At 38.6% G+C, this 21,254-nt stretch overlaps 5 protein-coding genes across 8 annotated transcripts; 2 read left to right on the top strand and 3 right to left on the bottom strand.

The window, feature by feature from the left end:
- The first annotated feature begins 335 nt into the window (after positions 1 to 335).
- Positions 336 to 2,462, top strand: ccdc197 (coiled-coil domain containing 197). The gene is made up of 9 exons (XM_074691908.1): positions 336 to 546; positions 651 to 696; positions 917 to 1,093; positions 1,181 to 1,338; positions 1,420 to 1,502; positions 1,609 to 1,781; positions 1,864 to 1,974; positions 2,056 to 2,172; positions 2,270 to 2,462. Exons 1-9 carry the CDS (start codon positions 452 to 454, stop codon positions 2,453 to 2,455), a joined length of 1,146 nt encoding a protein of 381 aa, XP_074548009.1. The 5' UTR covers positions 336 to 451; the 3' UTR covers positions 2,456 to 2,462.
- A 1,443-nt stretch (positions 2,463 to 3,905) lies between these two features.
- On the top strand, positions 3,906 to 6,556 carry LOC141806401 (ubiquitin thioesterase OTUB2-like). 2 transcript variants are annotated; one of them, XM_074691909.1, is made up of 6 exons: positions 3,906 to 4,033; positions 4,112 to 4,192; positions 4,277 to 4,395; positions 4,485 to 4,569; positions 5,937 to 6,128; positions 6,248 to 6,556. In XM_074691909.1, exons 2-6 carry the CDS (start codon positions 4,112 to 4,114, stop codon positions 6,452 to 6,454), a joined length of 684 nt encoding a protein of 227 aa, XP_074548010.1. In that variant the 5' UTR covers positions 3,906 to 4,033; the 3' UTR covers positions 6,455 to 6,556. The 2 variants fall into 2 exon arrangements, with proteins under 2 accessions (XP_074548010.1, XP_074548011.1); XM_074691910.1 differs by having other exon boundaries at positions 3,906 to 3,987.
- Positions 6,557 to 6,563: 7 nt separating this feature from the next.
- ddx24 (DEAD (Asp-Glu-Ala-Asp) box helicase 24) lies at positions 6,564 to 12,037 on the bottom strand. Of its 2 annotated transcripts, XM_074691906.1 has the most exons (9): positions 11,925 to 12,037; positions 10,833 to 11,712; positions 10,292 to 10,759; positions 10,054 to 10,207; positions 8,247 to 8,759; positions 7,554 to 7,629; positions 7,245 to 7,433; positions 7,029 to 7,158; positions 6,564 to 6,947 (listed from the first exon to the last, which is right to left on the bottom strand). In XM_074691906.1, the coding sequence occupies exons 2-9, from the start codon at positions 11,701 to 11,703 to the stop codon at positions 6,676 to 6,678; spliced, it is 2,673 nt and encodes an 890-aa protein (XP_074548007.1). In that variant the 5' UTR covers positions 11,704 to 11,712; positions 11,925 to 12,037; the 3' UTR covers positions 6,564 to 6,675. The 2 variants fall into 2 exon arrangements, with proteins under 2 accessions (XP_074548007.1, XP_074548006.1); XM_074691905.1 differs by having other exon boundaries at positions 10,833 to 12,037.
- Positions 12,038 to 12,851: 814 nt separating this feature from the next.
- serpina10b (serpin peptidase inhibitor, clade A (alpha-1 antiproteinase, antitrypsin), member 10b) lies at positions 12,852 to 14,497 on the bottom strand. Its single transcript, XM_074692803.1, has 4 exons — positions 13,882 to 14,497; positions 13,496 to 13,769; positions 13,124 to 13,271; positions 12,852 to 13,043 (listed from the first exon to the last, which is right to left on the bottom strand). Exons 1-4 carry the CDS (start codon positions 14,495 to 14,497, stop codon positions 12,852 to 12,854), a joined length of 1,230 nt encoding a protein of 409 aa, XP_074548904.1.
- An 861-nt stretch (positions 14,498 to 15,358) lies between these two features.
- atxn3 (ataxin 3) lies at positions 15,359 to 20,127 on the bottom strand. Of its 2 annotated transcripts, none has more exons than XM_074692691.1 (11): positions 20,028 to 20,127; positions 19,369 to 19,533; positions 19,239 to 19,283; positions 19,053 to 19,138; positions 18,865 to 18,931; positions 18,693 to 18,780; positions 18,486 to 18,615; positions 18,194 to 18,357; positions 17,591 to 17,732; positions 17,273 to 17,328; positions 15,359 to 17,162 (listed from the first exon to the last, which is right to left on the bottom strand). In XM_074692691.1, the coding sequence occupies exons 1-11, from the start codon at positions 20,070 to 20,072 to the stop codon at positions 17,110 to 17,112; spliced, it is 1,041 nt and encodes a 346-aa protein (XP_074548792.1). In that variant the 5' UTR covers positions 20,073 to 20,127; the 3' UTR covers positions 15,359 to 17,109. The 2 variants fall into 2 exon arrangements, with proteins under 2 accessions (XP_074548792.1, XP_074548791.1); XM_074692690.1 differs by having other exon boundaries at positions 17,264 to 17,328.
- Between the last annotated feature and the right edge of the window lie 1,127 nt (positions 20,128 to 21,254).

The following is a 21,254-nucleotide window of genomic DNA, read 5'->3' on the forward strand; positions in this document are numbered from 1 at the left end:
CACATTTGTGGATGCATTTACACACACAAATAATTTTTCTAATTAATTTTTGATTATTTTGATTTTATGATCGTCAGTATTTCAGTCACATGTTTTCACTGAAGTTTTTAAGGTATCAGACTTGATGACATAAGTAATTGATGGAGCACTCAGAAACCCTCCTTGAAAAGAATCCAGTCCTCCGCAGAAGTCTGTTTGGTTCTCCGTAATTAGTACGGAGTGAGCGCTCTTGATTGTCTCCCTGTCTCGGACGATCTCATTCAGTCAATGAAACAGAACCGCCTCTTTGGCAGTTGCCCTGACAACGGAAAAACGATCCCGGCAAATTCCCAGCTGTCCTGCCCGTGGTTTCCTGGGTAACGACTACACAAATCCATGGAAAACATCCGGGGAAGACCGTCCACCGTCCAAACGTGGAATAACTGCAGGAATAGTTGACTATTACCAAAACATGACGACCTCTACTTATATCAACATCGACCCCCGTCTGAAACTGACTTTAGAAAAAACAAGAAACATTTTTGTCACACAGCTGGACGACACAAGGTACGCATGTTTATGTTGCACATTGGATGGCATATCAGCTCCCATCCGTTTAAATAACCCCCTTAAAATTTGTTAGGTTAACTGCTATTAAGTCTCTTTTCCAGACAAAAAAAGGAGGAAAATGCCAACTACTTACCTGCTGTAACAGAGGTAAGATAAAATAAATATATAGATATAAATAATAAATTAAAGATTTCATTAAGATATAATAATTTGACGCCAAATAAGTGCATTTTTAATGTGTTTATATGAATATCAATAATTCACAAATGTAGCAATAAGACTGCCACATTTTAAGAACACTTTTGTTAAGTTCAAGATGTTCAGGCAGTTGAATTATTGTCTGGTTGATTATTTCATGCATGTGCAGACATCGAGCCAAGTCCTTGAGGCAGGACTCAACACATTGCAAAAGACCCTGGTCCTGAGGAAACAGGCTGAGTTGGACAAAGTCGACAAGCAACTCATACTCAAAAGGCAAGAGTATAAGAGCAGAGTGGAGGCTCTGGCTAAGAGAAGATCTGAGCTGGAAATTAGGCAACAGCAGGTGAGATAGATACCCTAAAAACACTCCAGAGTCTTAAAAACAAGTCACACTGACCTAACATGTGGAACTTTGTTTTTTTTTCTGAAGATTAAAGATAGAGCGATGAAATTTCAGAAGTTTGTGGCTGAAAATGAAGAGAAGCGACATGGAGCAATGAAGAAATATGAGGCTGCACGAGAGCAGAACGTGATGAAGCAGAAAGAGATAGATGATCTAACTGAGCAGCTAAAACAACTCAGAGCCAGGTGAGGTCTTAAACAAAAACCCATTCACATAACTTATTATGCCTTTTCTCACCTCAGTTTTTTCTTTATCTTGAATTATAGGCATCATGTTTTAAAGGAGAGGATAACAAAACACAAAATATATGAGGACTACTTAGTAAAAACTCTAAATTATTTCCCCAGCAGTAAGTAACTCATTTTTTTCACCTGGCACATACCCGATCTTCCTAATAATTTACAAACAGACAAGCAGTGAGACAGTAAAATCTTTTGTATGGCAATAATTTCCAGCTTACCTCGACAATGGGTCAGACTCTTTGGTTATGCCCATCATTCGGCGCCATGAAACCCTGTCCATCACCCACCAGAGGCTGCAGCAGCGTTTGGAACGCCTGGAGAAGGAGGTGGAGGAGGGTCAGCGACAACTGCAGACCACGAAGCAAGAGCAAACATTTAAAAAACTGGTCAGACACAGAGATGTCGACTGAAACTTTTCTCAAATTAAAGTACTAGTCAGATAAACCTACCAGCTTTTTTGTGTTACAGAAGGCGAATAAGGATCTGTCTGAACTCCAGAGTGAGTTAGAAACACTGAAAGAGAAGAACAAGTTGGCAGAGGCTAACCTACTGATGGAGCAAGGCCTGTCCAGAGAGAAGGTTTGCTTTATAGATTAGAAATATGAAATCTATTCAGTTATTGACAGAAATAGATCTATTAAATGTGCTATTATGCCTCAGGCTAAAGAAACAGGATCTGTACTTATGGCAGTAAACAACCTTGCAGAGCAGTGTTATCTACCAGCATATGGTCCTTTGGAAAACATGAATATGCTGACAAAGATGGACATGGTGAAGGTAACAACAAAAAGGTTTCTTGCCAGCACTCATATCAAAATGCTTTTAGGTAAATTTAATTTAACTCATTTTGTGCTTTTGAAATGTTTGATTTCAGGAATACATTATAGACCTGGCTGACACAGAGAAGAGAGCCAGGAGACTGATGATGTCTGGATCTGCGGTGACCAGCAGAACAGCTCTGACGGACAGAAAAGGGAGGGGGTCGATGAAAAGTGTCGGCAGTAAATCTCAAATTAAAAGTCCAAGTAAAGTCAGTAAAAAGAGTGAGGCAACAAGTTGAAATAAAACTTTTACAACTTGGACAAAGAGTGTACAGGTTCATTTTTTACCTTTGAAGCAGTAGGTTCATAACAAAAAACTACTTTAAATGAAAATGGCAATGACAAAAATACATCACATCAAGAGGTCTGTGGGGAAGCAGCGGTAAAGTTTGGGGAAATCTGCCTTTTTTTCTCCCCATTTCAATGTTCAGAATTCTGGACTTATGCCTTGCACTAACTTTTGCACAACACAAAAAGCTGGTGACCATAAAGTGACTTTATGTGTATATGAATCTATGAGGGTTACCTGTTGTTGCTCTTTATAACAGATAACTTTTTATTTAGTGTTGCTCATTAACTAAATGTTGGAGCCATTTATTTTCATTTTTTTCTTTCTCTATCTGTTACATAGCTTTTTTCTGAATAAGAAACCACAACACAGCAGAGGAATTTTGTCTTGTGCTACAAAACCCTACCATATAGGTTTACAGCCTTGTTGTTCTCACAGTAATCACCAATTATGCTGCAATGTCACTCATCTGTGAAATGCAGTCTAAGGAGCAAAACATGTTTAAATGTGTTGTGGAGTGACTTATTTTGTCAGTAATTTGAGCTCCTGATGACAAAGTAATGTTGTTTAAGATACCGTTTTTTTTTGTGTGTGTGAGTTTCCTTTGGGTCGTATGAGCCATTCCCTTGTTATAGATGAAGTTTACTGCTGTGTCTATGCATGGATGTACTTAACAAAAGTTTTGAACAAGTGGACCTCTTCAAAACTTTATATTCTGTTTAATGCATTTTTTTTCCACCTCTACTTTATAATAGAGCCAAAAAAATATTAAGGTAATAACAAATTTTATGCAAACTTGTTGTTGGGAAGATTCAAAACAAATCAACAGATGAGTAGGATGAAGTTTTGAATATGAAACAGACTAAGCCCTTTCTCATACTGTACACTGAAAGTGGTATATTTAACTTGAACTTAATAATTAGAGACTCCAAAAAGAGTTTTGAAACAGACTCAGTCAAAAGTGATGTTACTTTAGGAGCAAAAAAAAAAGGATACAGTGAGTGAGATATTCAGCTGTTACAATTAAGTAATCAGGGTTTAGCTTTTTTTCAACGCATAGACGGTAAGGGGTCACGGGCCTCTACTTTGTACACAGGGTGCCAAAGTCAATGCAAAGAGAAAAATTCTCATGAGAGATATTAAGTAATATCCTGGTACAGCTTACTTTGAATAATGGTCTAAATAGTTCAAGAATCTTATGGAAATGACAATGCCAATAATGGAGACAGAATTAAGGGTTGACATACAAAAATACTTACTGTGGGTTGCCATGTATTTAGCCTCTGTAGGTTACACTGGTTTCTGTCTCAGTTATTTTTGAAGAACTACAAATACGCTCATGCTGCAATGGACTGCTTCCAGATGCACTGTCCCTTTAAGACAAGCACGTGGTACACGCAAACATCCGGTTTTGAGAAAATGGAAATAAAATTGCAACAATGCTTTGACACACGGCTTTGACGCAGGGGATCTTGCCAAACTGTAATTATGCTTTGTTACATCGTTTCCTTGCTGATGAAATGTAAAGGTACGTCACGTGGTCACGCGACCGTCGAAGATGATGTTTTTGCGTCGCTAATAGAAACTTAACGTTGTTCCTGGACAGATGGAGGCTGACAGCCTGGTCTCGAACAGAGAGGACATTTCTTCGTTGTTTCCCGAGCAAACCACTGCTCCAAAGTACAAGGTAGGTTACTTGTAAAGAGCTGAGATGTTTACTGTACGTGGCATCATTTCCACAGATTAAATAAACTCATTGTCCTTTGGTTAGGATTTAAACAGCAAGTTTTCCTCCGTGAGACAAGTACGTGGGGACGGAAATTGCTTCTACAGAGCCTTTTTCTTCGCACACCTGGAGTCAGCCTTACACAACGCCAGAGCTCTACAGGGGTCAGTTTCTATCATTACAGCCTCATGTACATACCCAAATCACTTTACATTCAACCTGCACTAACCCTTTCTACTGGCTTCCCTTTCAGCATAAAGGAGAAAATAATTCGAACCAGCGATGACTTCACTGCTGCGGGATTTGACGAGAGTTCATATAGACACCACCTAAACACTGTAAATAATGCACTTCTTTCACATTGACACATTGTTTTTGCATTGCCAAAAAATAATAAATAAATAAAATTAAAAATTAGAAAATAAAAAATACAGGAAACCAGAACAAATTAAATTAAGGCTTGAAATGTGAATAAATAAATAAAAACGGGGCCAAAGCAAGTCACCAAGGGAAACTATTCTGTGGGATCATTAAGAAGAGGTTAAAGGGAATCTTTTTGTGTACATAATTAATTCCAGCGACTCATGATTCAGTAGAGGTAGTGATAAAACAACCACCTACAACACCAAATGAGTCATATTTTCTGTCTGAAAAGAGTGTTTGTTAATTTATTGTCTACCTCGTAAACCTGAGATATTTTCAATTAAGCAAGACACACAAGTACCCACACTGTAAAGGTTAACTCCAGTACAAACAGTGGAAAACTGTCATATGTAGGTTCATCTATAAAACTCTCTGGATGACATCCAGATGGGAACTTGCATCACCCTCATTTGAGCTTCTGTGAAAGTCCAAAGAGTGGCATGATGAGGGATTTTTTGTGAAAGTCTTAAATACACCCATAAAAAGTATTTTAAGAACATTTCTCGAGTGTTTTAAGCTTGAGCCATTCATTTAACCTCTTTTAAACTCCTGTCTACTTTCTAAAGGGGATTTTTTTGACACCAGAATAAACAGTAAAGATGAGGAGGGGAAAACACAGCCTAAAATAAGTCTCCCCCCAGAAAAAAAGAAGAGAAAAGGAAATGCACAAATTCAGGACTTAATGTAAAGCAGCAGAGGCTGATGGGTTACAGTGGCCCGGGTTTTGTTTTTCCCTAAAAACATACTAGACAACAAGTCTGAAATAATCCACAATTGGTCATAATCTGAGGTCTATAATACATTTCAGTACAGATATACTGATGACTTTAGAGAGAATCTTTGTGATAGGGGTGATGTTCTGAAGTTTTTCAGCTTTATCACGTTTTGCCAATCTGGAAAGAAAAGGAAACCTTTTCAGTCAATGCACTGAAATCCACAATTCATTTAGAATTTGCAAGTCTATGCCTATTATCATATAACTAAAACAAGCAAAACAAAGTGCACACACGATCCATTTACTGTATCTGTATACTGTATGCAAAAGCAAAGGACCCTGTGAATGAAGGCTCTCAGCTGACAAGTTCTAATTTCTAAGGTTATAGTATTGCAAGTTAATACCACAGTATTTGCAGTAGCTCCAAAATATAAACATTTAACCCTTGACTTCTATAGCCCTTGTTTACAGTGAATAAATGGGTTACAAGGATTTGAATAGCACACTTATCAAACAGAATCATAAGATTTGTTGTGAAAATACCTGTTTTTGCATGTTCTCTCGTAGGTTGTATATGTTGTGGAGCAGTGTCAGGCAGATGAGCAGGAGAACCAACTGCTTCGACTCTTCAATGAGCAGATGACCTCTGATAGCATCGTGCAGTATCTCAGGCTGCTCACTTCAGCCCACCTGCAAAACCATGCAGACTTCTTCTGCAACTTTGTAGAGGCACCAAACCTACAAGTCTACTGTCAGCAAGTAAGTCACAAAGTGTTGCTGCCATCTAGTGGAAAAATACTTTTTGACTTTCAAAGTTTTAACTACCATTGGATTGGGATATTAAACAGTCAAATCGTTGTGTTTTTTTCTTCATGCAGGAGGTGGAGGCCATGGCAATGGAGAGTGATCATGTGGACATCTTGGCTCTGTCTCAGGCTTTAGACATCTGCATCCACATCGTCTCCATGGAGGGAGACGAGCAGCAGTTGGCTCACCACATCATTCCAGAGGGGACTGAGCCTTCAGTGCACCTCCTGTATCAGACATCTCACTATAACATTCTCTACCCACGACTGCAACACTAAAAACTGATCCACAAGGACTCTCAGGGAACTTGGGTGGAAAAAAAATCTAAAAATGGGGTCTTAGACTTTCATAAACAGATTTTTTAATAAAATCTTGCAGTGTACAGAAAATGGACAGATCTTTTATACATTCTGTAATATTTTATGACTCATACCGTCTTATTTTTAACCATTACTTATGTTTCATGAAAAATGGTCTCTGTATCATGTTTTATAACATGTCACTGCTGCTGTCCTTTCTTCTGCTTTTTCAGCCTAACACGAGCGCCTTTCTTGAACTTCTGTTTCCTCCCCTGTAATGACACCATGGTGAGGGCACTTTCTTTCCCTGCCAGCGGCAGGTGAGGCAGGGAGAGCTTCCCCATTTGTGTCGGGTACTTGGTCTTTATCACATTCTTGAACACTGGCTGAGAGATCAAAAACTTCAAATGCTTTTTCATCCCCTTCACCATCTTCTGCTGCTCTCTCTCAGTATCCTCATCCCTTCCTTTGCCTGAAAAGACACACATCACATTCTCTAATGTTTTTTGATATTTTTAAAAAGACTGTATGTGCAACAAGAGATTTTTATTACCAATTAAAAGATCCTCATCCAGGTCCACCTCCAAGGCCTCGGCTGCCTGCTTAAACCAGGAGTTATGGTGCTTTTCTCTGCTGTTGTGGAACTCGATCTTTTCTATCTGTCTGGCCAAGTTTACCTGCTCCTGTAGGGGATTACACATACAGCTTAAAAAACCTAATATGATCAATTTATCATCAGAAAGATGACGAGTCTAATGCTGGGTCTCACCTTGATTGCTTCCATGCATTTGGTCTCAATTGGGAATATGGGGAGCTCCTCGTCCTTCCCAAGATTCTTGCAAATCTTTTTGAAGTTCATCATGTCGTCCGGGCCGACAAGGAGCAAACTCAAACCCTCTTTGGTAGCTCTTGCTGTTCTGCCGCTCCGATGGACGTAGGTCTCAGATGTCCTAGGGACCTAAATTGATTATAGTTGATTATTGCTCTTGTTCACACAGGTATGTACTTGTGTTTTTTTGAATTTTTGACTTCCTGTAAGTAAAAACAAAAGCTATGAACACATGTAAAATGGGCTCACTTGGTAGTGAATAACATGCTGAATGTTTGGGATATCCAGTCCTCTTGCTGCCACATCAGTAGTCAGCAAAACACAGCTGTGAAAGACATTGGAGAATACAGGATGACATTAAAATGGACAACTATCAAATATGTTTGTGGAAAATGAATATGTTTAACTTGTTAAGTTGCATCAGAGGAAATTATAGTAGGGGTTGCTTCATTTATAGAACTGCAGTTAAAACTATTTCCAATAGTTCATTTTCTGAGTCAGTTCTACTCAACTAAGTCCTCTGAATATTGCTTCCTATGAGAGCAGGCAAAGGTAAAGCACAGGACTTAAAGTAAATTAACGATTTCAGCTAAAATGTGCAGCACTTTAGTGAATGACGAGGCCTCGCCAATGTGGCAGTAATAAAAACACAAGTCTGGACAAATCAAGCACCTTATTTCTGAGCTCTGGATTCAATACAGTGCTGAAAGAGATAAAAAATCTTTCCATTAAAGAAGCTTATCTATCCATTTATTAGATCATAACCTCAAAATATCACTACTGAAAAGTTAAATCTAATAAAACAAACTGCTATTGTTTGCAAACATGCAAATGAAGACTGTATCCTGTAAGCATGTTTTACAATAAAACTCAACAACAGACACTTATCAAAGTTGTTATCTAGCCCTTTACAGACTACTGCTGCAACTGTCTGAGTCTCACCTGTCCCTCTCAGCAAACCTCTCCAGGTTTTTGAGGCGTTGTTTCTGGTGCATGTTGGCATGAAGAGGCAGTGGAGTACAGTCTAAAATAACCAGCAGGGAGTTCAGCCTCTTAATACAGTCTATGCTGTTGGCGAACACCATGGTGCGGCCGGGATACTGCAGCAGGAAGTAATAAAGGTAGAAGTCCTTTTCATCTTTTTGGCAGTGGATTTGGGTCTCAGTCAGGGTCTCCACAGTTGCTTCCTTTCGGGTCAGGTCAACAATTTTAGGTTTGGATTTGATCCCCATTTTGTCCATGAGGATTTCCACCTTGCTCCTTTGGTCCAGTTTCTTCTTCTTCTTCTGTAGGAGACGCGTCGGCAGGCTGTGAGCCATCGTCAGAGTGGCAGAGAACACAAATGTTTGTCTCATGGGATTAAAGTGAACAGTGTTTAGCATCTCCAGGAGGTTTTCCAGCTCTGCAAAGTGACCTCTCTCCACCATGCGGTCTGCTTCATCTATGACCAGACACCTGAGGGAAACACAGCCAGGAAGAGTTAGTTAAAGACTGCATGAACATTACCTCTGACACTGGAGAAACTGTTGGGAATACATGGGCCCACTCAAAGTAGAAAATGGTAAAACATATATTTACCAACTGTGGAAACTGTTTGACCATAAAAAAAAAGAGTGCTGTCAGGCAATTAGAAAAAAATAATCTAATTAATTACAGGATTTGTAATTAATCTAATTAATCACATTTTAATCTCATATCTGCTTAAGGCCTCCAAATAAAGATTCTGAATTCTAGGACACTACAAAATTGTAGTGCATGACTATTCAAATGAATACATGAAGAAGAGAGGTTTTATAAATCCACATCTTTTTTAACTAGCAAATATTAAAATGTCAGTGTCTGTGCAACTGTCTACTGCGTCTATAGCAGCAGATGATGTTTTTCAGTGGGGGGAGGCAGGGTCTGGTGGAGCTTGTCAATCAAAATCATGCCCGGAAACCACTGTGGGTGAGAGCGATGTGCTCTTTGGATGAGAGATCAGCATGGATATGAGGAGAGGATGTGAGATGACAGGTGCATAGAGAGACACTGCGAGTCAGAAAAGTTAAGGCAGGTCACGCTCAAACTGAGGATGTGTCACAGTAGTTCAGATGGAAAAAGTAGCGCAATTGTGAGAAGAGATGGTGGAAGTCATGGAGAGGCCTGAGATAAACGTGATCAAAAGAAAGCATGAAAAACATAAAATAATAATAATAATAAATTTGCAGCCTTTAGCCACCTTTTTTATTAACCTGATGGTTAAAGCTCTACAGGACATCACTCATACAAAGTCAATGGCCTGATATGTTTTACTGACTTTTGCAGCCTGTAGTTCCGCAGCCATTACAGAGAAGATGAACAAAAACAAATTATATAAAGGGCTAAATGGGCTCTACACATTAAAAATGACTGTTTCAGTATCTGAAATATGGTCAGGGTCCTTTGGCATTTTAACTTGAGTATACTACACAGTTGTATATCAGCTTCATCAAGATGCTAAATATAATGTCTGTATGGGATGTGTGTGTTCTATGTATTGTATATCATCCAATGCCACCAAGCCAGGACTGTGAAACCCCCAAGACTTAAAAATTTGCATTTCATTTTGTTTCTGTCAAATTCATTCACAGAGCAGAGGCCTGATAGCTACCACAGTGATTCTGCTTATTTTGTGATTATCAATGAAAACAGTTTCTTTGTGATATTTAGATTTACCTTTCAGCAAAAAAAAACCCAACCTAAAATAAAAAAAGTGTGAACTGGGACTCACCTGAGCTGTCTTAAGTTCTGCAGATGTGGATGTCCCTCCTTGATAAAGTCCCACAGACGTCCTGGAGTGGCAATAATAATCTGTGGTCTTCGCTTCAGCATCCGTCTCTGTTTCTGTTGAGCCATTCCTCCAACCACGATCGCTGTTTTAATGTCTACATAAAAAAAAAAACATTTTCATTGTTGACTTTACAACTCTGTTTACAATCAAAAATTCCCACTAAGTTCCAGTAGCTCACCTGTGAATTTTGCAACTGCATCAATGTGGTGTTTGACCTGCACAGCCAGCTCTCTGGTTGGAGTGAGCACCAGTCCAAGTAGAGGTTGATCCAGGCCACTGGATGTGTTCTCTTCATCTTCAGCCGCAAGATCAAAGTCAGCATCAGATGGTTTGGTTACTTGTACACATTTGAGCTTCACATCATCTTGACTTCCTCCACATTCACTTTCTTCATCACTGTCATGTTCATCTGTGTCTTCAGGATCCTGCTCTGGCATGTTTTTAGTCTCTGTTTCTTCTTTTTCTTCCTCCTTCTCTTCCTCTTCTTCTTCTTCCTCTTCTTTACTAAACGTCTCTAAAGCTGGCAAATACAAACTCTCCACTTGTGCAGGTGCTTCAGTGTTGTCATCAGGTTTCTCTGAATTGTTCCTCCACTCCAGGATTGTGTGAATCATTGGAATTCCAAACGCCAATGTCTTCCCACTTCCTGTAAAATTAAAGCTCACGTCAGCTTTATGTTTGGATATGAAGAAAAAAAAGAAAAAGGTGTTTCATCTTACCTGTCTCTGCTGCCCCAAGTATATCCATCCGATCCCTGATTGCAGAAGGCAAAGTGAGAGCTTGGATGGGGGTTGGTGAACTAAATCCAAGACTACTCAGAGCCTTTAGCACAGGACAGGGAACAAACAGATCCTTCCATGCACTCACGTCAGTGTTTTTGTCATGACAGCCAGAGAGAGCTGCGTTTGTCCAATTCTTTGCCTGCGTTTTCTGGGACTTTGTCACTTTGTCTTGAGTTGGTTTGTCGTCCTCCACAGCCTGAAGCTCTGGAGGAGATTCCTCTCTAGACTCTACCTCTGGTTCTTTCCCCTCCTCTATCTGCTGTTTCTGTTTCCGTTTCTTCCTTTTGTTAGTCTTTTTGGCTTTTTTAGGTTGGGCTTCAGGTTCTGAACTAACTTCTGCGACTTTTTCAACTGTTTCTTCTACATCTTCCTCAACTGTAGCTGTACCCTCCTGTGTAACTTCTGCGGGGATGTTATCTTGTTGGACTGATTCATCAGCAGATACTTTCTTGTTTTTCTTTTTCTTCTTTTTGGCTTTTTTCTTAGCAGGCTCAGCAGATTCCTCCTTCTCAGTATCCTCCACGACAACCTCCTCTCCAGCAACGTCGTCCTCCTCGTTAACTTTCCTTTTCTTGGCTTTCTTCTTATTCTGCTTCTTTTTCAGTTCCTTTTCAGCTTGTGCTGCAGCTTTGTCGGAGTCAACTAGACGATAACTTGTCAGCTCTTCAAAACACACCAGACCCTCCAAGCCTTCCTCAGAGAACAAACTGGGATCAAGCTCTACAGCTTTCCAGCTGCCCTTGATACGAATGCTCCGTTTGGCTTTTTTGATCTGACCGGAGGATGAACCTTTGTTTTTAGGCCTCATCTTCTTTGTCTTCATTTTTCCGAAAAATTGACGGAATAAGGTTAATGAGTTAACTTTACCAGGTAGAAGAAATGGACGAAGCTGTGTGCAGTCAGTTAACCAGCCTCGGAGCACTCAAACGGCTCAAATCAAAATGCTTTTAAATACGTCACACCTAAATATGTTATGTTAAATTCAACAAACGGACAAAAGCTTTAACTGAACGCATAATTAAACTTTACCTTGACTGACTTGTTTCAGTGTGGTTTTAACGTGTCAAAATACTCCACGATCTACGCATGACACGAGGGCGCCGCCATGACAGTGTTCGTCACGTGGTAATTTGAAAATACTTTATTTGTACAACAAACGGGTGCGATGCAATCTGCTTTATACAGTCTATGGATACAATGGTATTTTATGGAAGTCGTTTCCGGCAGGTAAAAGGAAAACTTGACCAGATAAAAGAAAAAAAAAACTTTTGAGGACTTGCTCTAATGTTTATAAAAATATATTCTTGTTGCTTTGGTTTAATTGCTTAGTCCTGATGGCATAAAAGTACCTGTTAAAAATAATTACTTTAGACACACTGATTAAAAAATGGTCACATATATTGATAAACCAGAATAACAAAGTGAAAATAATGTTACGTTGAATACAATTTTAATTTAATCAATCCTCTCTTTTCTGAGTGAAGATATCTCTCAAAGTTTTTGTCTATATTTGCTGTTCTTTTTAGCCCTGAGCCATCTGATGACTCTTCAATCAGTAAATATAACACAGGCACACTCTGTCCAGGTGCCAGGAATCCAAACTACAGGGTACAAGCCTTTTTCAGGAAGGTGTGGGTGTATTTTATTGATATCATACCATCATGACATTAGTTAGTACGAAACAGTGCCTGCAGGGATATCAGCTGTTCTTATTTAACATGCTCATTTGTGCATCATAGGGAAAAATATTGTATTATATTAAAAAAAACCAACAACTTAACTTTAGGCTTTATTAACAGGGGTCAGATATCCAGCTTACAGAGCAGACCAGCAGGGGCAGTTACACATTTCAGATTTTAAATGCATCAAAACAACATTTTGAAAGCTTGAATCAAAATGTAGAATATAGAATAATTTTTTGTGAGCATTTCTAAACTCAAACTACACAGTGTGATATTAGTTTTTGGTGGGGTCAATCACTCTACCCATGAACAGAAGACAGTTTGTGTCTTCTTGGTATATAAAGAAGAAAAATGGCCTGTTCACAGTGAAGGTCCTTGGTAAAGCATATGGGGTAATGCCGACTGTTGTGGCAGCTGATGCTGTGGTCCCTGTCTCATCCACATCAATTACTGCTTTGTGTAGCACCTGTGATAACAAAGTAGTGTTTAAAATCATTAGTAGTAAGTAATACATGTTTTAACAGCATTATAAAATTGAAAACAGACCTCTGACACTTTAAGTCCTCCGTCTGGGCTCATCTTTGTCAAATTGGCTGAGTTACTGAAGATGCTGTTCATTCCCATTTGTGGGAGAAGGTTGTGCAGGGAGTATGACTGCTCCATCTTGAATTTTGGCATGTTAACTTCCAGTTTGCTGTGAAAAAGAATTCGGCAGCCATGTTAAGTTGAGTCAGTTGATATATTTTACTTCTGAAATTTGAAATTGTGGGTATGTGGTTAACAGCCCAATTCAGCCATGTAAACTTTATATACACAAGATATAAACAACAAACCAGTTGAAAATGCTAATGAAAGAAAATATTTGATGTAGGTGTTTAAAACAGCATTTGCCTCTTAATGTAGTTTCTGTGCTCTTACGTTTTTTTCAGCTTTTTGATCCAGCTGAGGAACCTCTCAGCAGTGATCTCCTCATCGATGACTGTGTAGTCCATGCCTTTGTTGGGGAGCAGAATGAGCATAGACACACCCTCCCTGTACGGTAGCTTTAGCACCTTGGCACCAAGACGGGTGTCTTCCATCATGTCGAACTTCTCGTCCATTAACATCATACTCACTTGCACAACTCTGTAGTTGTCAATGTAGAAGGGGGCAGTGTAAGTGAAGTCGGAGTCAAAAGGCTTTAGCCAGGCCCCTGTTAAAGAAGTTATACTTTTAGTTTAACTAAGACACAATGGGTCAAAGGTCAAACAAATTGGGGGGAGGGGGATTCACAAAGTTGAAGTTCATAAAATGATCAAACTTACCCTGGAAGAAAATTGTGTTGATTAACATTAGCTGGGTCACTGAATCCAGACTGGAAATCATGTCAGTCACTTTGTCTTTGGTCTTCTGCTGGATGTACTCATTAATGACTCTTATACTCTCTTCTGTGTTTGAAAAGTTGACTCTTTTGATACCGGCATCAAAATACTTCTTGATTTGGTCTTCGAATACCCTCTCCACCGTAAAATGTGGGCTCATAAACAGTGCCATGCTCTGGTCCAGGTTCAGTGACGTGTTCAGTGACATGCTGTGTGTGATGTTCTCATTGAGAAGCTGAAAGAGTTTGGGGATGAGCTCTGGCTGATCTGCCTGCTCCAGCTGCTCCAGGTTGAGTCCCTGTAGTATTTCCTGATATGTGACACCACCTGAGGCCATTAGGAGAGCAGCAAAGGTGGTTGAGATGCTCAGAGGGGAGAAAAAGATGTTCTTGTCATGGTAGCCTGATATTGTTCTGTACAGATTCATGGCATAGTCCATGTTTTTGAAGGCGAGGTCGTAGATGGTGGCGTTTGGAAGTGGGGCTTGGTTGACTGGGCTGAGGAAGCACAGGTAGGTTAGGATGAAAATAGACCCAGTCTTCATTTTGCGTGTCTCCATATTTTAGATGCAGTGAGAGTCTGAGTGAACAACCTGAAAAAGTAAAAATGTAGATGTCAATAAAATGCTTAAAAAGTACCACTGAACACTGACAAAAACGTTATAAGAGCTGATAATGAACATGAACTCTGATAGAAAACTTATGATCCATTTCTAAAACAAGAGAGTAACTTTGTATAAATATATATTTCTGAGATTATCTGTCATACTTACCATTCAGCTTGAGCAATATTACTTCTGAAAGCCCCATCTGCTATTTGGGGATTCAAAGTGCAAGTACACGCTGAGTGTTACATATTAACCAACTGTTGTGTTATTCCAAATGGAGTAAGAGCTGTTTCACAAACATTAAGGTCTTATTTACAGAAGTGATGTCACTAGTGTGATAATATATTCACATTTAATCAAGAAATAGACAAAAAAAAAAAAAAACAAGACAAGACTTGGGCACTTATTTAGCTTAGTAGTAAAAGCAAATAGACTATAAACTCATGGACAGAACAGCTATTCCGACTGAAGCATAGTTCTGAAAGCTTCCTCTGGTGTCCACCTGCAGTACAGGTCATTAAGTGCTCATCAAAGTTATTATGGCTTCAAATCTTACAGGAGAAGATGGAGGTGTGATGTCAGTCTGTTACACAGACAACAACTGAGTCTGCACTCAATGTTCAGAGGAAAGAGTTCTCATCTCACCGATTGGAGGATATATTCCTGATCCCAAAAACATTTAGTGTATGTCATTTCCATCTCTCTCAAGCTGTCCTATCACATACAGATACAAAGTCCCCCAAAATGAACCGTAAAAAAGAATTAAAAAAAAAATACACAAGAAACTTTTTTGTGGAGTGAATATCACTTTAATCCTTAAACAAGAACTAATACATTAAATGAAAGAATGGTGTCTTGTAAATCTGAACAAAAGTAAAGAATACTGGTTTGAAGAATGTAGTCAGTGAAAATAATGTCAAGAATAAGAAGTCAACTTCATAACAAGTGCATTTTAAATGAAAATTAAAAACCTAAACAGAGCAGACATACATACAAAAAACATGAAATTGCTGAGTCTTGTTGGTAGTCATCAGGAGATCACACTTTGTATGACATCAGGTACTCTTAAAGGGAACCTTTACTATTTACTTATATTTAGTCGTTTCTAGGGACCATGAATTTGACTATTTCAGTGCTTTACTGTAATGAGTTGTCCTGATATCAGGTTTTCAGGAGTGAATGTGAAATATTTGAAACATGTCATGATAAGATGCAAAACAATACAAGGTTTTTTCCTCCACTCTTTGGGCTTTATACAAGTAAAGGTATGCAGTTCAATAACAGTCAGCTTTAATTTCAAACATGAAACATACTTTGAAAGGTTGTCAAACAGCCATTGCTTTCAAAAGCTTGATCCCAAGGCAACCTCTGTGCAATGTGTTTTATCTCTGCGCACTTTATTTCTACTGCGTTGCTTTAAGTATTAGTGGAATAAGACAAGTAACCTGTGAGTGGACATTGTCATCTTCTTTTTTCGCACCAGGTCCCCTCTTGTTCAACAGCAAATACTGATCAACTTGAACCGTAGCTGAAGTCACTCACTTTGTGCTGTGGGCTGGGGCTTTTCAGTTTCTTTTTTTTTCATTGCTGGGGCTCATACTATCAATATTAACGAATGATGGTTTCTGCGTAAGCTGTAGTTTATGTTTTATACAGAAAGCTTCTTTGTTCCCAATCACATGTCAGCTGAAGCGGGACAATACATGAAAAATATGGATCTTTTAAAGCGTCTGAGGTTCAAGAAGTAGCTCTACAGAATCATTTATCTTCTTTAAAAGATGGATAAAACACCCTTAAATTCAGAGTTGTGCTATCTTACATCATTAATAATGCCTACTTATATACTTAAAGGTTTAAATGAAGACATAAAATTGGAAATAAGTTGTCCCAAAACCTTAAGAGATAACTCCTCTGCATCCATGGGTAAAATTATTGATGATGTGAGAAAGAAATGACCTAGCTAAGGGATGTTTCAGAAATACTCAAAAAGAAATGATTTCAAAACTACAAAGGTGATTTTGTGGCTGGAGCAATAGATTTATCTCATGTTAGAGAAACAAAAGTCAAATGTAGAGAAAAGACAATCCATCATTCCCATCCTTTTTTTTAATCTGTGGTATTAACTCGGTCTCCTCTCACAGAAACCCTACTTCTGTGTGTTTTTTTTACCCTGACACAGATAAACACTTTCTTTGTATGCTGGATATTCTTTCCCTCTCATCAAGAGAAAAAAATAACGAATAAAAAACAGTATACAATAGAAATAGAAGGCGCCATGGTAAAAAGGCATCTGCAAACTTGGATTAACTGCATCATGGGTTCTGTAGTCACCCTTTTCCCAGCATCAGTCCCTCAGTTAGTTGGATTAGACTAACTGCTGCCTTGTCTTTCTTATTATTCTCTTCTCTAAAGCCGTCAGCGAACTAACCAGGGGGAACGTGTCAGCTTTCTGACTGTTCTTATGTTCGCGTGTGCAAAAGGTTAGAGGAAGGAGCAAAGCCACCCCTGTGTAGGGTCGCCAATCCAGGCAGCTGGTAAACAACACGGGCAAACCGTTCACAGCTTCACTGGCTGGGATTCTGCTGTTGGTCCTGTTCAGTGCTTTTATTTACAGAGCCTGCAAGACATAAGAGTTTTTTTTCCTCCATGCATTTCATTAACTCCTGGGATAGCCTTTCATTAAACTTCATGACATTTTCTGCACTTTTCTGTACTTACTTGACTCACCTGTTGAGTTTGGGTCTGGTAGTTGAGGAATGTTTGATTGAGCTTGTTGCTGTTGCCTGAAAAGTGCACAGACAGAATTTTTATTTCATTATATTTTCATTTATTATGATCTTTATTTTTGTATCAGAAAGACTGAAATCATCCTCGGCTCAATCAAGAGGTAGACTCACCATAAAGTAATGTATGCCTCAATAAGCCATTATTATAAATAAAATAAAACAAGTAAATGCCACCGCCTTGATGCTAAGACTAACAGCAAGATGGTCTTAACATTTCTGCCTTATATTCAGCAGTCCAGTGAATTGGACTGAAACCCACCGGTCAAAATATGCTTGTCTTCTCCTCCGCAGCTCCTCTGCTGTGAGCGTCTCATTCTGGCCCTCTTTTTGTCCTCCAGAAGTGCTCCCTGATTTTATGTTTCCCATTCCAGACTCTGAAGACTTATTGCTCATCACTGCTCCTTTAATATGATAAAACGAATTCATTTTTTTATCATTAATTATTGAAAAAAGAAAAAAAAAATCAAAATCACATTAATATTTTTGTGCTCAAGAAAATCAACACTCAAGACTAGCTGATCATTGATGTGAATTCATGGGTTTAAGCCTGATTCAACTTGCAGAGTAGAAAGGGACCTTATAAAATCAAACATAGCATGTATTTCATAAACATTTTGAGGGGGGCTTTACATGCCTTTAATGAGATGGAAGAGGACAGTGGATAGAATGAGAGAGGTGGCGGCAGTGAGGGGTGACATATGGGAAACAGGCAACAAGCTGTATATGAATCTGGCCCACCCACTTGAGGGCAAATTTCAAGAGGCACAACCTAGACTGCTTGGCCATTGGTGTCACAACATTTGGGTTCAGACAAAACCCCGGCAATGAAAAGAAAATAAATTTTAGATGTCTTTATTTTTACCTTGAATGCTGAGCTGTATGGCCCTGCGAAGATCAGCTTCTTCATCTTCAACGTCTATGTCCTGTCTGCTAAGAGCCAGCGCTCTCTTCAGCTCATCATCTTCATCCACAACTTCATCCTCCACACCAAAGCCCATCTCTGCTTGGTTCAGAGCTGCTGACCTCCTGCTCATAAAACAGTACTTTATCAGTTGCCAAAACTAACTTTTTAACTACTCACAAAATGAACTAAAATACACTTTTTGGTGTAGTTAAGTTCTCATTCTACTCTCTGACTGTGCATTAGCGCCCACCCTGCACTTGTCTGGGCCTCATCCTCTCCAATTAGCCTCGGCCTCTGCTGCTGTTGCACTTTCATAATCCCTAGGATCTGCTCTGCTTCACAATCAGGAAGGTTTCCTCGGATCACAAATATGGAATAACCTGAATAAAAACAACATGTATTACTCCATCTTCCTTGCAACATAAAAAAATCTAAAAATAAGTCAAGTTTGAAATACCTTCTTGCTGTAACTGTGCAAGGAATAGGGCTAAATAGGTGTCGGATATCAACTCTGGTCCGGTCAGCAGTGAATTCAGATTAAACCACTGCAATAAAAACAACAACAAAAAGGTGTTTCTATAGAATCAGCTGTTTTTTGACTTTTTTTTATGAAGACACGTATCTCATACCTGCTGGCCAAGTTTGCGTATAGTAAACCAGTGCTCCTTGTAGTTGCAAATAAAGGCTTTCTCATTTCTGGAAAAGGATTAAAAAAAAGAAAACAGAAAAGCAAAACAGGGTATTTTCCCCATTAGCTTTGATTATAGAACAGTCATGTGAGAGATAATTATCATAAGTGTTGACAAAGAATCTTTACATTGGATTAATCATCAGGCTCTGATACTCCCGACTGTTGAACAGGATTAACTCCAGGCCCCACACTCTCAGAGCATTGCTAATTACCTAAAGGAATAAGACAATAGAATGGGAAAATTATGCATATCATTATTATCAATCTATCATAGAACTTGAAAGCACAACGTAGGGAACTACTTAAACTCACTTGTATTGAAAAGAACCCGCTGTCATCCATGTTTCCAGATGGTTGCTGAAGACACATGCACAGACATAAGTCAGCTGTTGTAAAACCATTTATGATTTGGCTGGTACTTTCCAATACATAGGCCCTTTACCTGTAAGAAGGTCCTATACTCCTCGCTGCCCATTCCCCCCTCGGCCATCCTCATCCTCTCCTCTTCATCGAGCTGATGGGCGATGGAGGAGAGATCCACAGGAGTGAAATATTCACCCTGCAGGAGGTTGTTCAGGCAGTGCTGGGCACATAGAGAGCCCTCTTGCTACAAACAAAGGTCATAGTATTGATAAGTGACACTTTTACAGTAACAACCCTTTGAACCTATTGGTATAAACAAATTAGTCAACTCATACTGAAGTCGTTTGTTTTGGTCAGCCTCTACGTTAAGTCATTCTCCAGAAAAGCTTCAAACAGCTAGTTTACGTAAAACTAGTTTTAATACTCATTTATAAGAAAAAAATAGGATTTTAAGTTATTTAATTTACATACCCGATGGAAAATATCACATTTTCCTCCACTGCCTAGCATTCAGTTATGACTTTACGCTTACAGGAAACTTTTCACAACATTTGACTAGCAAGTAAAATTAGCATTTTAGCTGTGTGCACAACAATACTTCCAAACAGACCCGCAAATCTCACAACAGCGGCCAGAAAGCGTCTGAAAACAAATCACTGGCTAACAGGGAAAAACTCTTACAGTAAACACTAACAACGACTTGAAGCTAATCATTGTGAATTGAAGGTTTTAACTTACTTTCTCATGAAATATAGAATCCATATTCTGCTTTCTGTCAAACATTCAACTTTGACCTCTGGCCCGTGGCTGCATCACCACAGAAAGAAAGGCCCAAATGGTCCAGCGCCCTCTGGTGTTAGGCTGTCCTAACTAACAGCTACAGTCTGATTTCGTCGTTCGACCGATGTATTTTAAATCTCACTGTTTTTGAAATCACTGGCCATATGGTACCTAAAGAGCTTCGCCTAACACACGGAGACTTATCAAATGTTTATCCGTGGATTAGATGTGTACTTTTAATTCTACAATGTTCATTACAAAGAATACATTTTTAGTATTTAGCATATTGCACACTATGAGAATTTCAAACTGCTATAATCAATAAAAAAGGAAAGAGATTAAATTTAAAGAATAGAAACAGCCAAAAAAAAAAAGATATTGAATTATAAGTGTGGAAATATAAAACAATTAGAAAAAGGAGTTTATTTGGTCAACGCCTCTTTTTTTCCAATATTTCTTGTTTTTGTTGTTTCAGTTATTCATTACATTTTTCTTCACACAAAAGCACTTTGAACTGCATTAACCAATTATATTATTATAACTCCTTTCTCTTTTTTTCATTTTTCTTTTTTTTTTTTCCATTTTAGTTGTAGTTGTTTTTCATTTTAATTGTACTACAAGTAGCAGTAATGGTAGTAGTTGCAGGAGTAGTATTTCATTTAGACACCATACAAATAACAGGAATTTTTATTGTACAGGCACTATACTTTTACATAAACTAAGCAGTGAAGCAATGTTTATTTTTAAACCTAGCCTACTTTTTTGAAAACAATATTAAAATCTGATTTAGTTACCACTTTACATTGTGCATGGAAAAAAAAAACTGATTGACATTTCCATTCCTAAAAGACAAAAATGATCACATTATTCAAGTTAACACTTGAATCGTTCAATAACTCAGCCCCAACAACAAAGGTATTCCTCCTTTTGATTCCTTTCATGGCTTTTTGTACATTTACTAAAAACCCCTCAAATCAAATTGGCTGCCCTGAATTAAAGATTTTGTATGGATTGTAAACGCTACTTTGATCTTGCTCAGGACAATTTTTGTATCATTTCTATAGAATGAGTCCTCAAATTTTATGTATTCAAAATAAAGAAATAGTGGGTCACCGTGACAATAATGATCATTCTTATTGATAGTACCTATTGCTAGTTTTTGTAGAACCACTGCTAAATTTATGG

The sequence above is a fragment of the Halichoeres trimaculatus genome, unplaced genomic scaffold (assembly GCF_033239565.1).
Source record: "Halichoeres trimaculatus isolate MK-OKI-2021-1 unplaced genomic scaffold, fHalTri1.1 fHalTri1_scaffold_17, whole genome shotgun sequence".
In the NCBI taxonomy this organism is placed as follows: domain Eukaryota; kingdom Metazoa; phylum Chordata; class Actinopteri; order Labriformes; family Labridae; genus Halichoeres; species Halichoeres trimaculatus.

What these genes read in the sequence shown, in the direction of transcription:
- ccdc197 (XM_074691908.1), top strand. Translation starts at nt 452, where the DNA reads ATGACGACCTCTACTTATATCAACATCGACCCCCGTCTGAAACTGACT. An exon ending in ACACAGCTGGACGACACAAG is followed by an intron (nt 547 to 650) that starts GTACGCATGTTT and finishes TCTCTTTTCCAG; the next exon opens with ACAAAAAAAGGAGGAAAATG. An exon ending in CAAAGATGGACATGGTGAAG is followed by an intron (nt 2,173 to 2,269) that starts GTAACAACAAAA and finishes GTTTGATTTCAG; the next exon opens with GAATACATTATAGACCTGGC.
- LOC141806401 (XM_074691909.1), top strand. Translation starts at nt 4,112, where the DNA reads ATGGAGGCTGACAGCCTGGTCTCGAACAGAGAGGACATTTCTTCGTTG. An exon ending in AACGCCAGAGCTCTACAGGG is followed by an intron (nt 4,396 to 4,484) that starts GTCAGTTTCTAT and finishes CTTCCCTTTCAG; the next exon opens with CATAAAGGAGAAAATAATTC. An exon ending in TACAAGTCTACTGTCAGCAA is followed by an intron (nt 6,129 to 6,247) that starts GTAAGTCACAAA and finishes TTCTTCATGCAG; the next exon opens with GAGGTGGAGGCCATGGCAAT.
- ddx24 (XM_074691905.1), bottom strand. Translation starts at nt 11,718, where the DNA reads ATGAAGACAAAGAAGATGAGGCCTAAAAACAAAGGTTCATCCTCCGGT. An exon ending in ACTTGGGGCAGCAGAGACAG is followed by an intron (nt 10,760 to 10,832) that starts GTAAGATGAAAC and finishes TTAATTTTACAG; the next exon opens with GAAGTGGGAAGACATTGGCG. An exon ending in GGATGAGGATCTTTTAATTG is followed by an intron (nt 6,948 to 7,028) that starts GTAATAAAAATC and finishes GTGTCTTTTCAG; the next exon opens with GCAAAGGAAGGGATGAGGAT.
- serpina10b (XM_074692803.1), bottom strand. Translation starts at nt 14,497, where the DNA reads ATGGAGACACGCAAAATGAAGACTGGGTCTATTTTCATCCTAACCTAC. An exon ending in CAACACAATTTTCTTCCAGG is followed by an intron (nt 13,770 to 13,881) that starts GTAAGTTTGATC and finishes CTTCTTTAACAG; the next exon opens with GGGCCTGGCTAAAGCCTTTT. An exon ending in ATCAAAAAGCTGAAAAAAAC is followed by an intron (nt 13,272 to 13,495) that starts GTAAGAGCACAG and finishes TCTTTTTCACAG; the next exon opens with CAAACTGGAAGTTAACATGC.
- atxn3 (XM_074692690.1), bottom strand. Translation starts at nt 20,072, where the DNA reads ATGTTTGACAGAAAGCAGAATATGGATTCTATATTTCATGAGAAA. An exon ending in TACGCAAACTTGGCCAGCAG is followed by an intron (nt 18,781 to 18,864) that starts GTATGAGATACG and finishes TTTTTATTGCAG; the next exon opens with TGGTTTAATCTGAATTCACT. An exon ending in CATACAGCTCAGCATTCAAG is followed by an intron (nt 17,733 to 18,193) that starts GTAAAAATAAAG and finishes ATCATATTAAAG; the next exon opens with GAGCAGTGATGAGCAATAAG.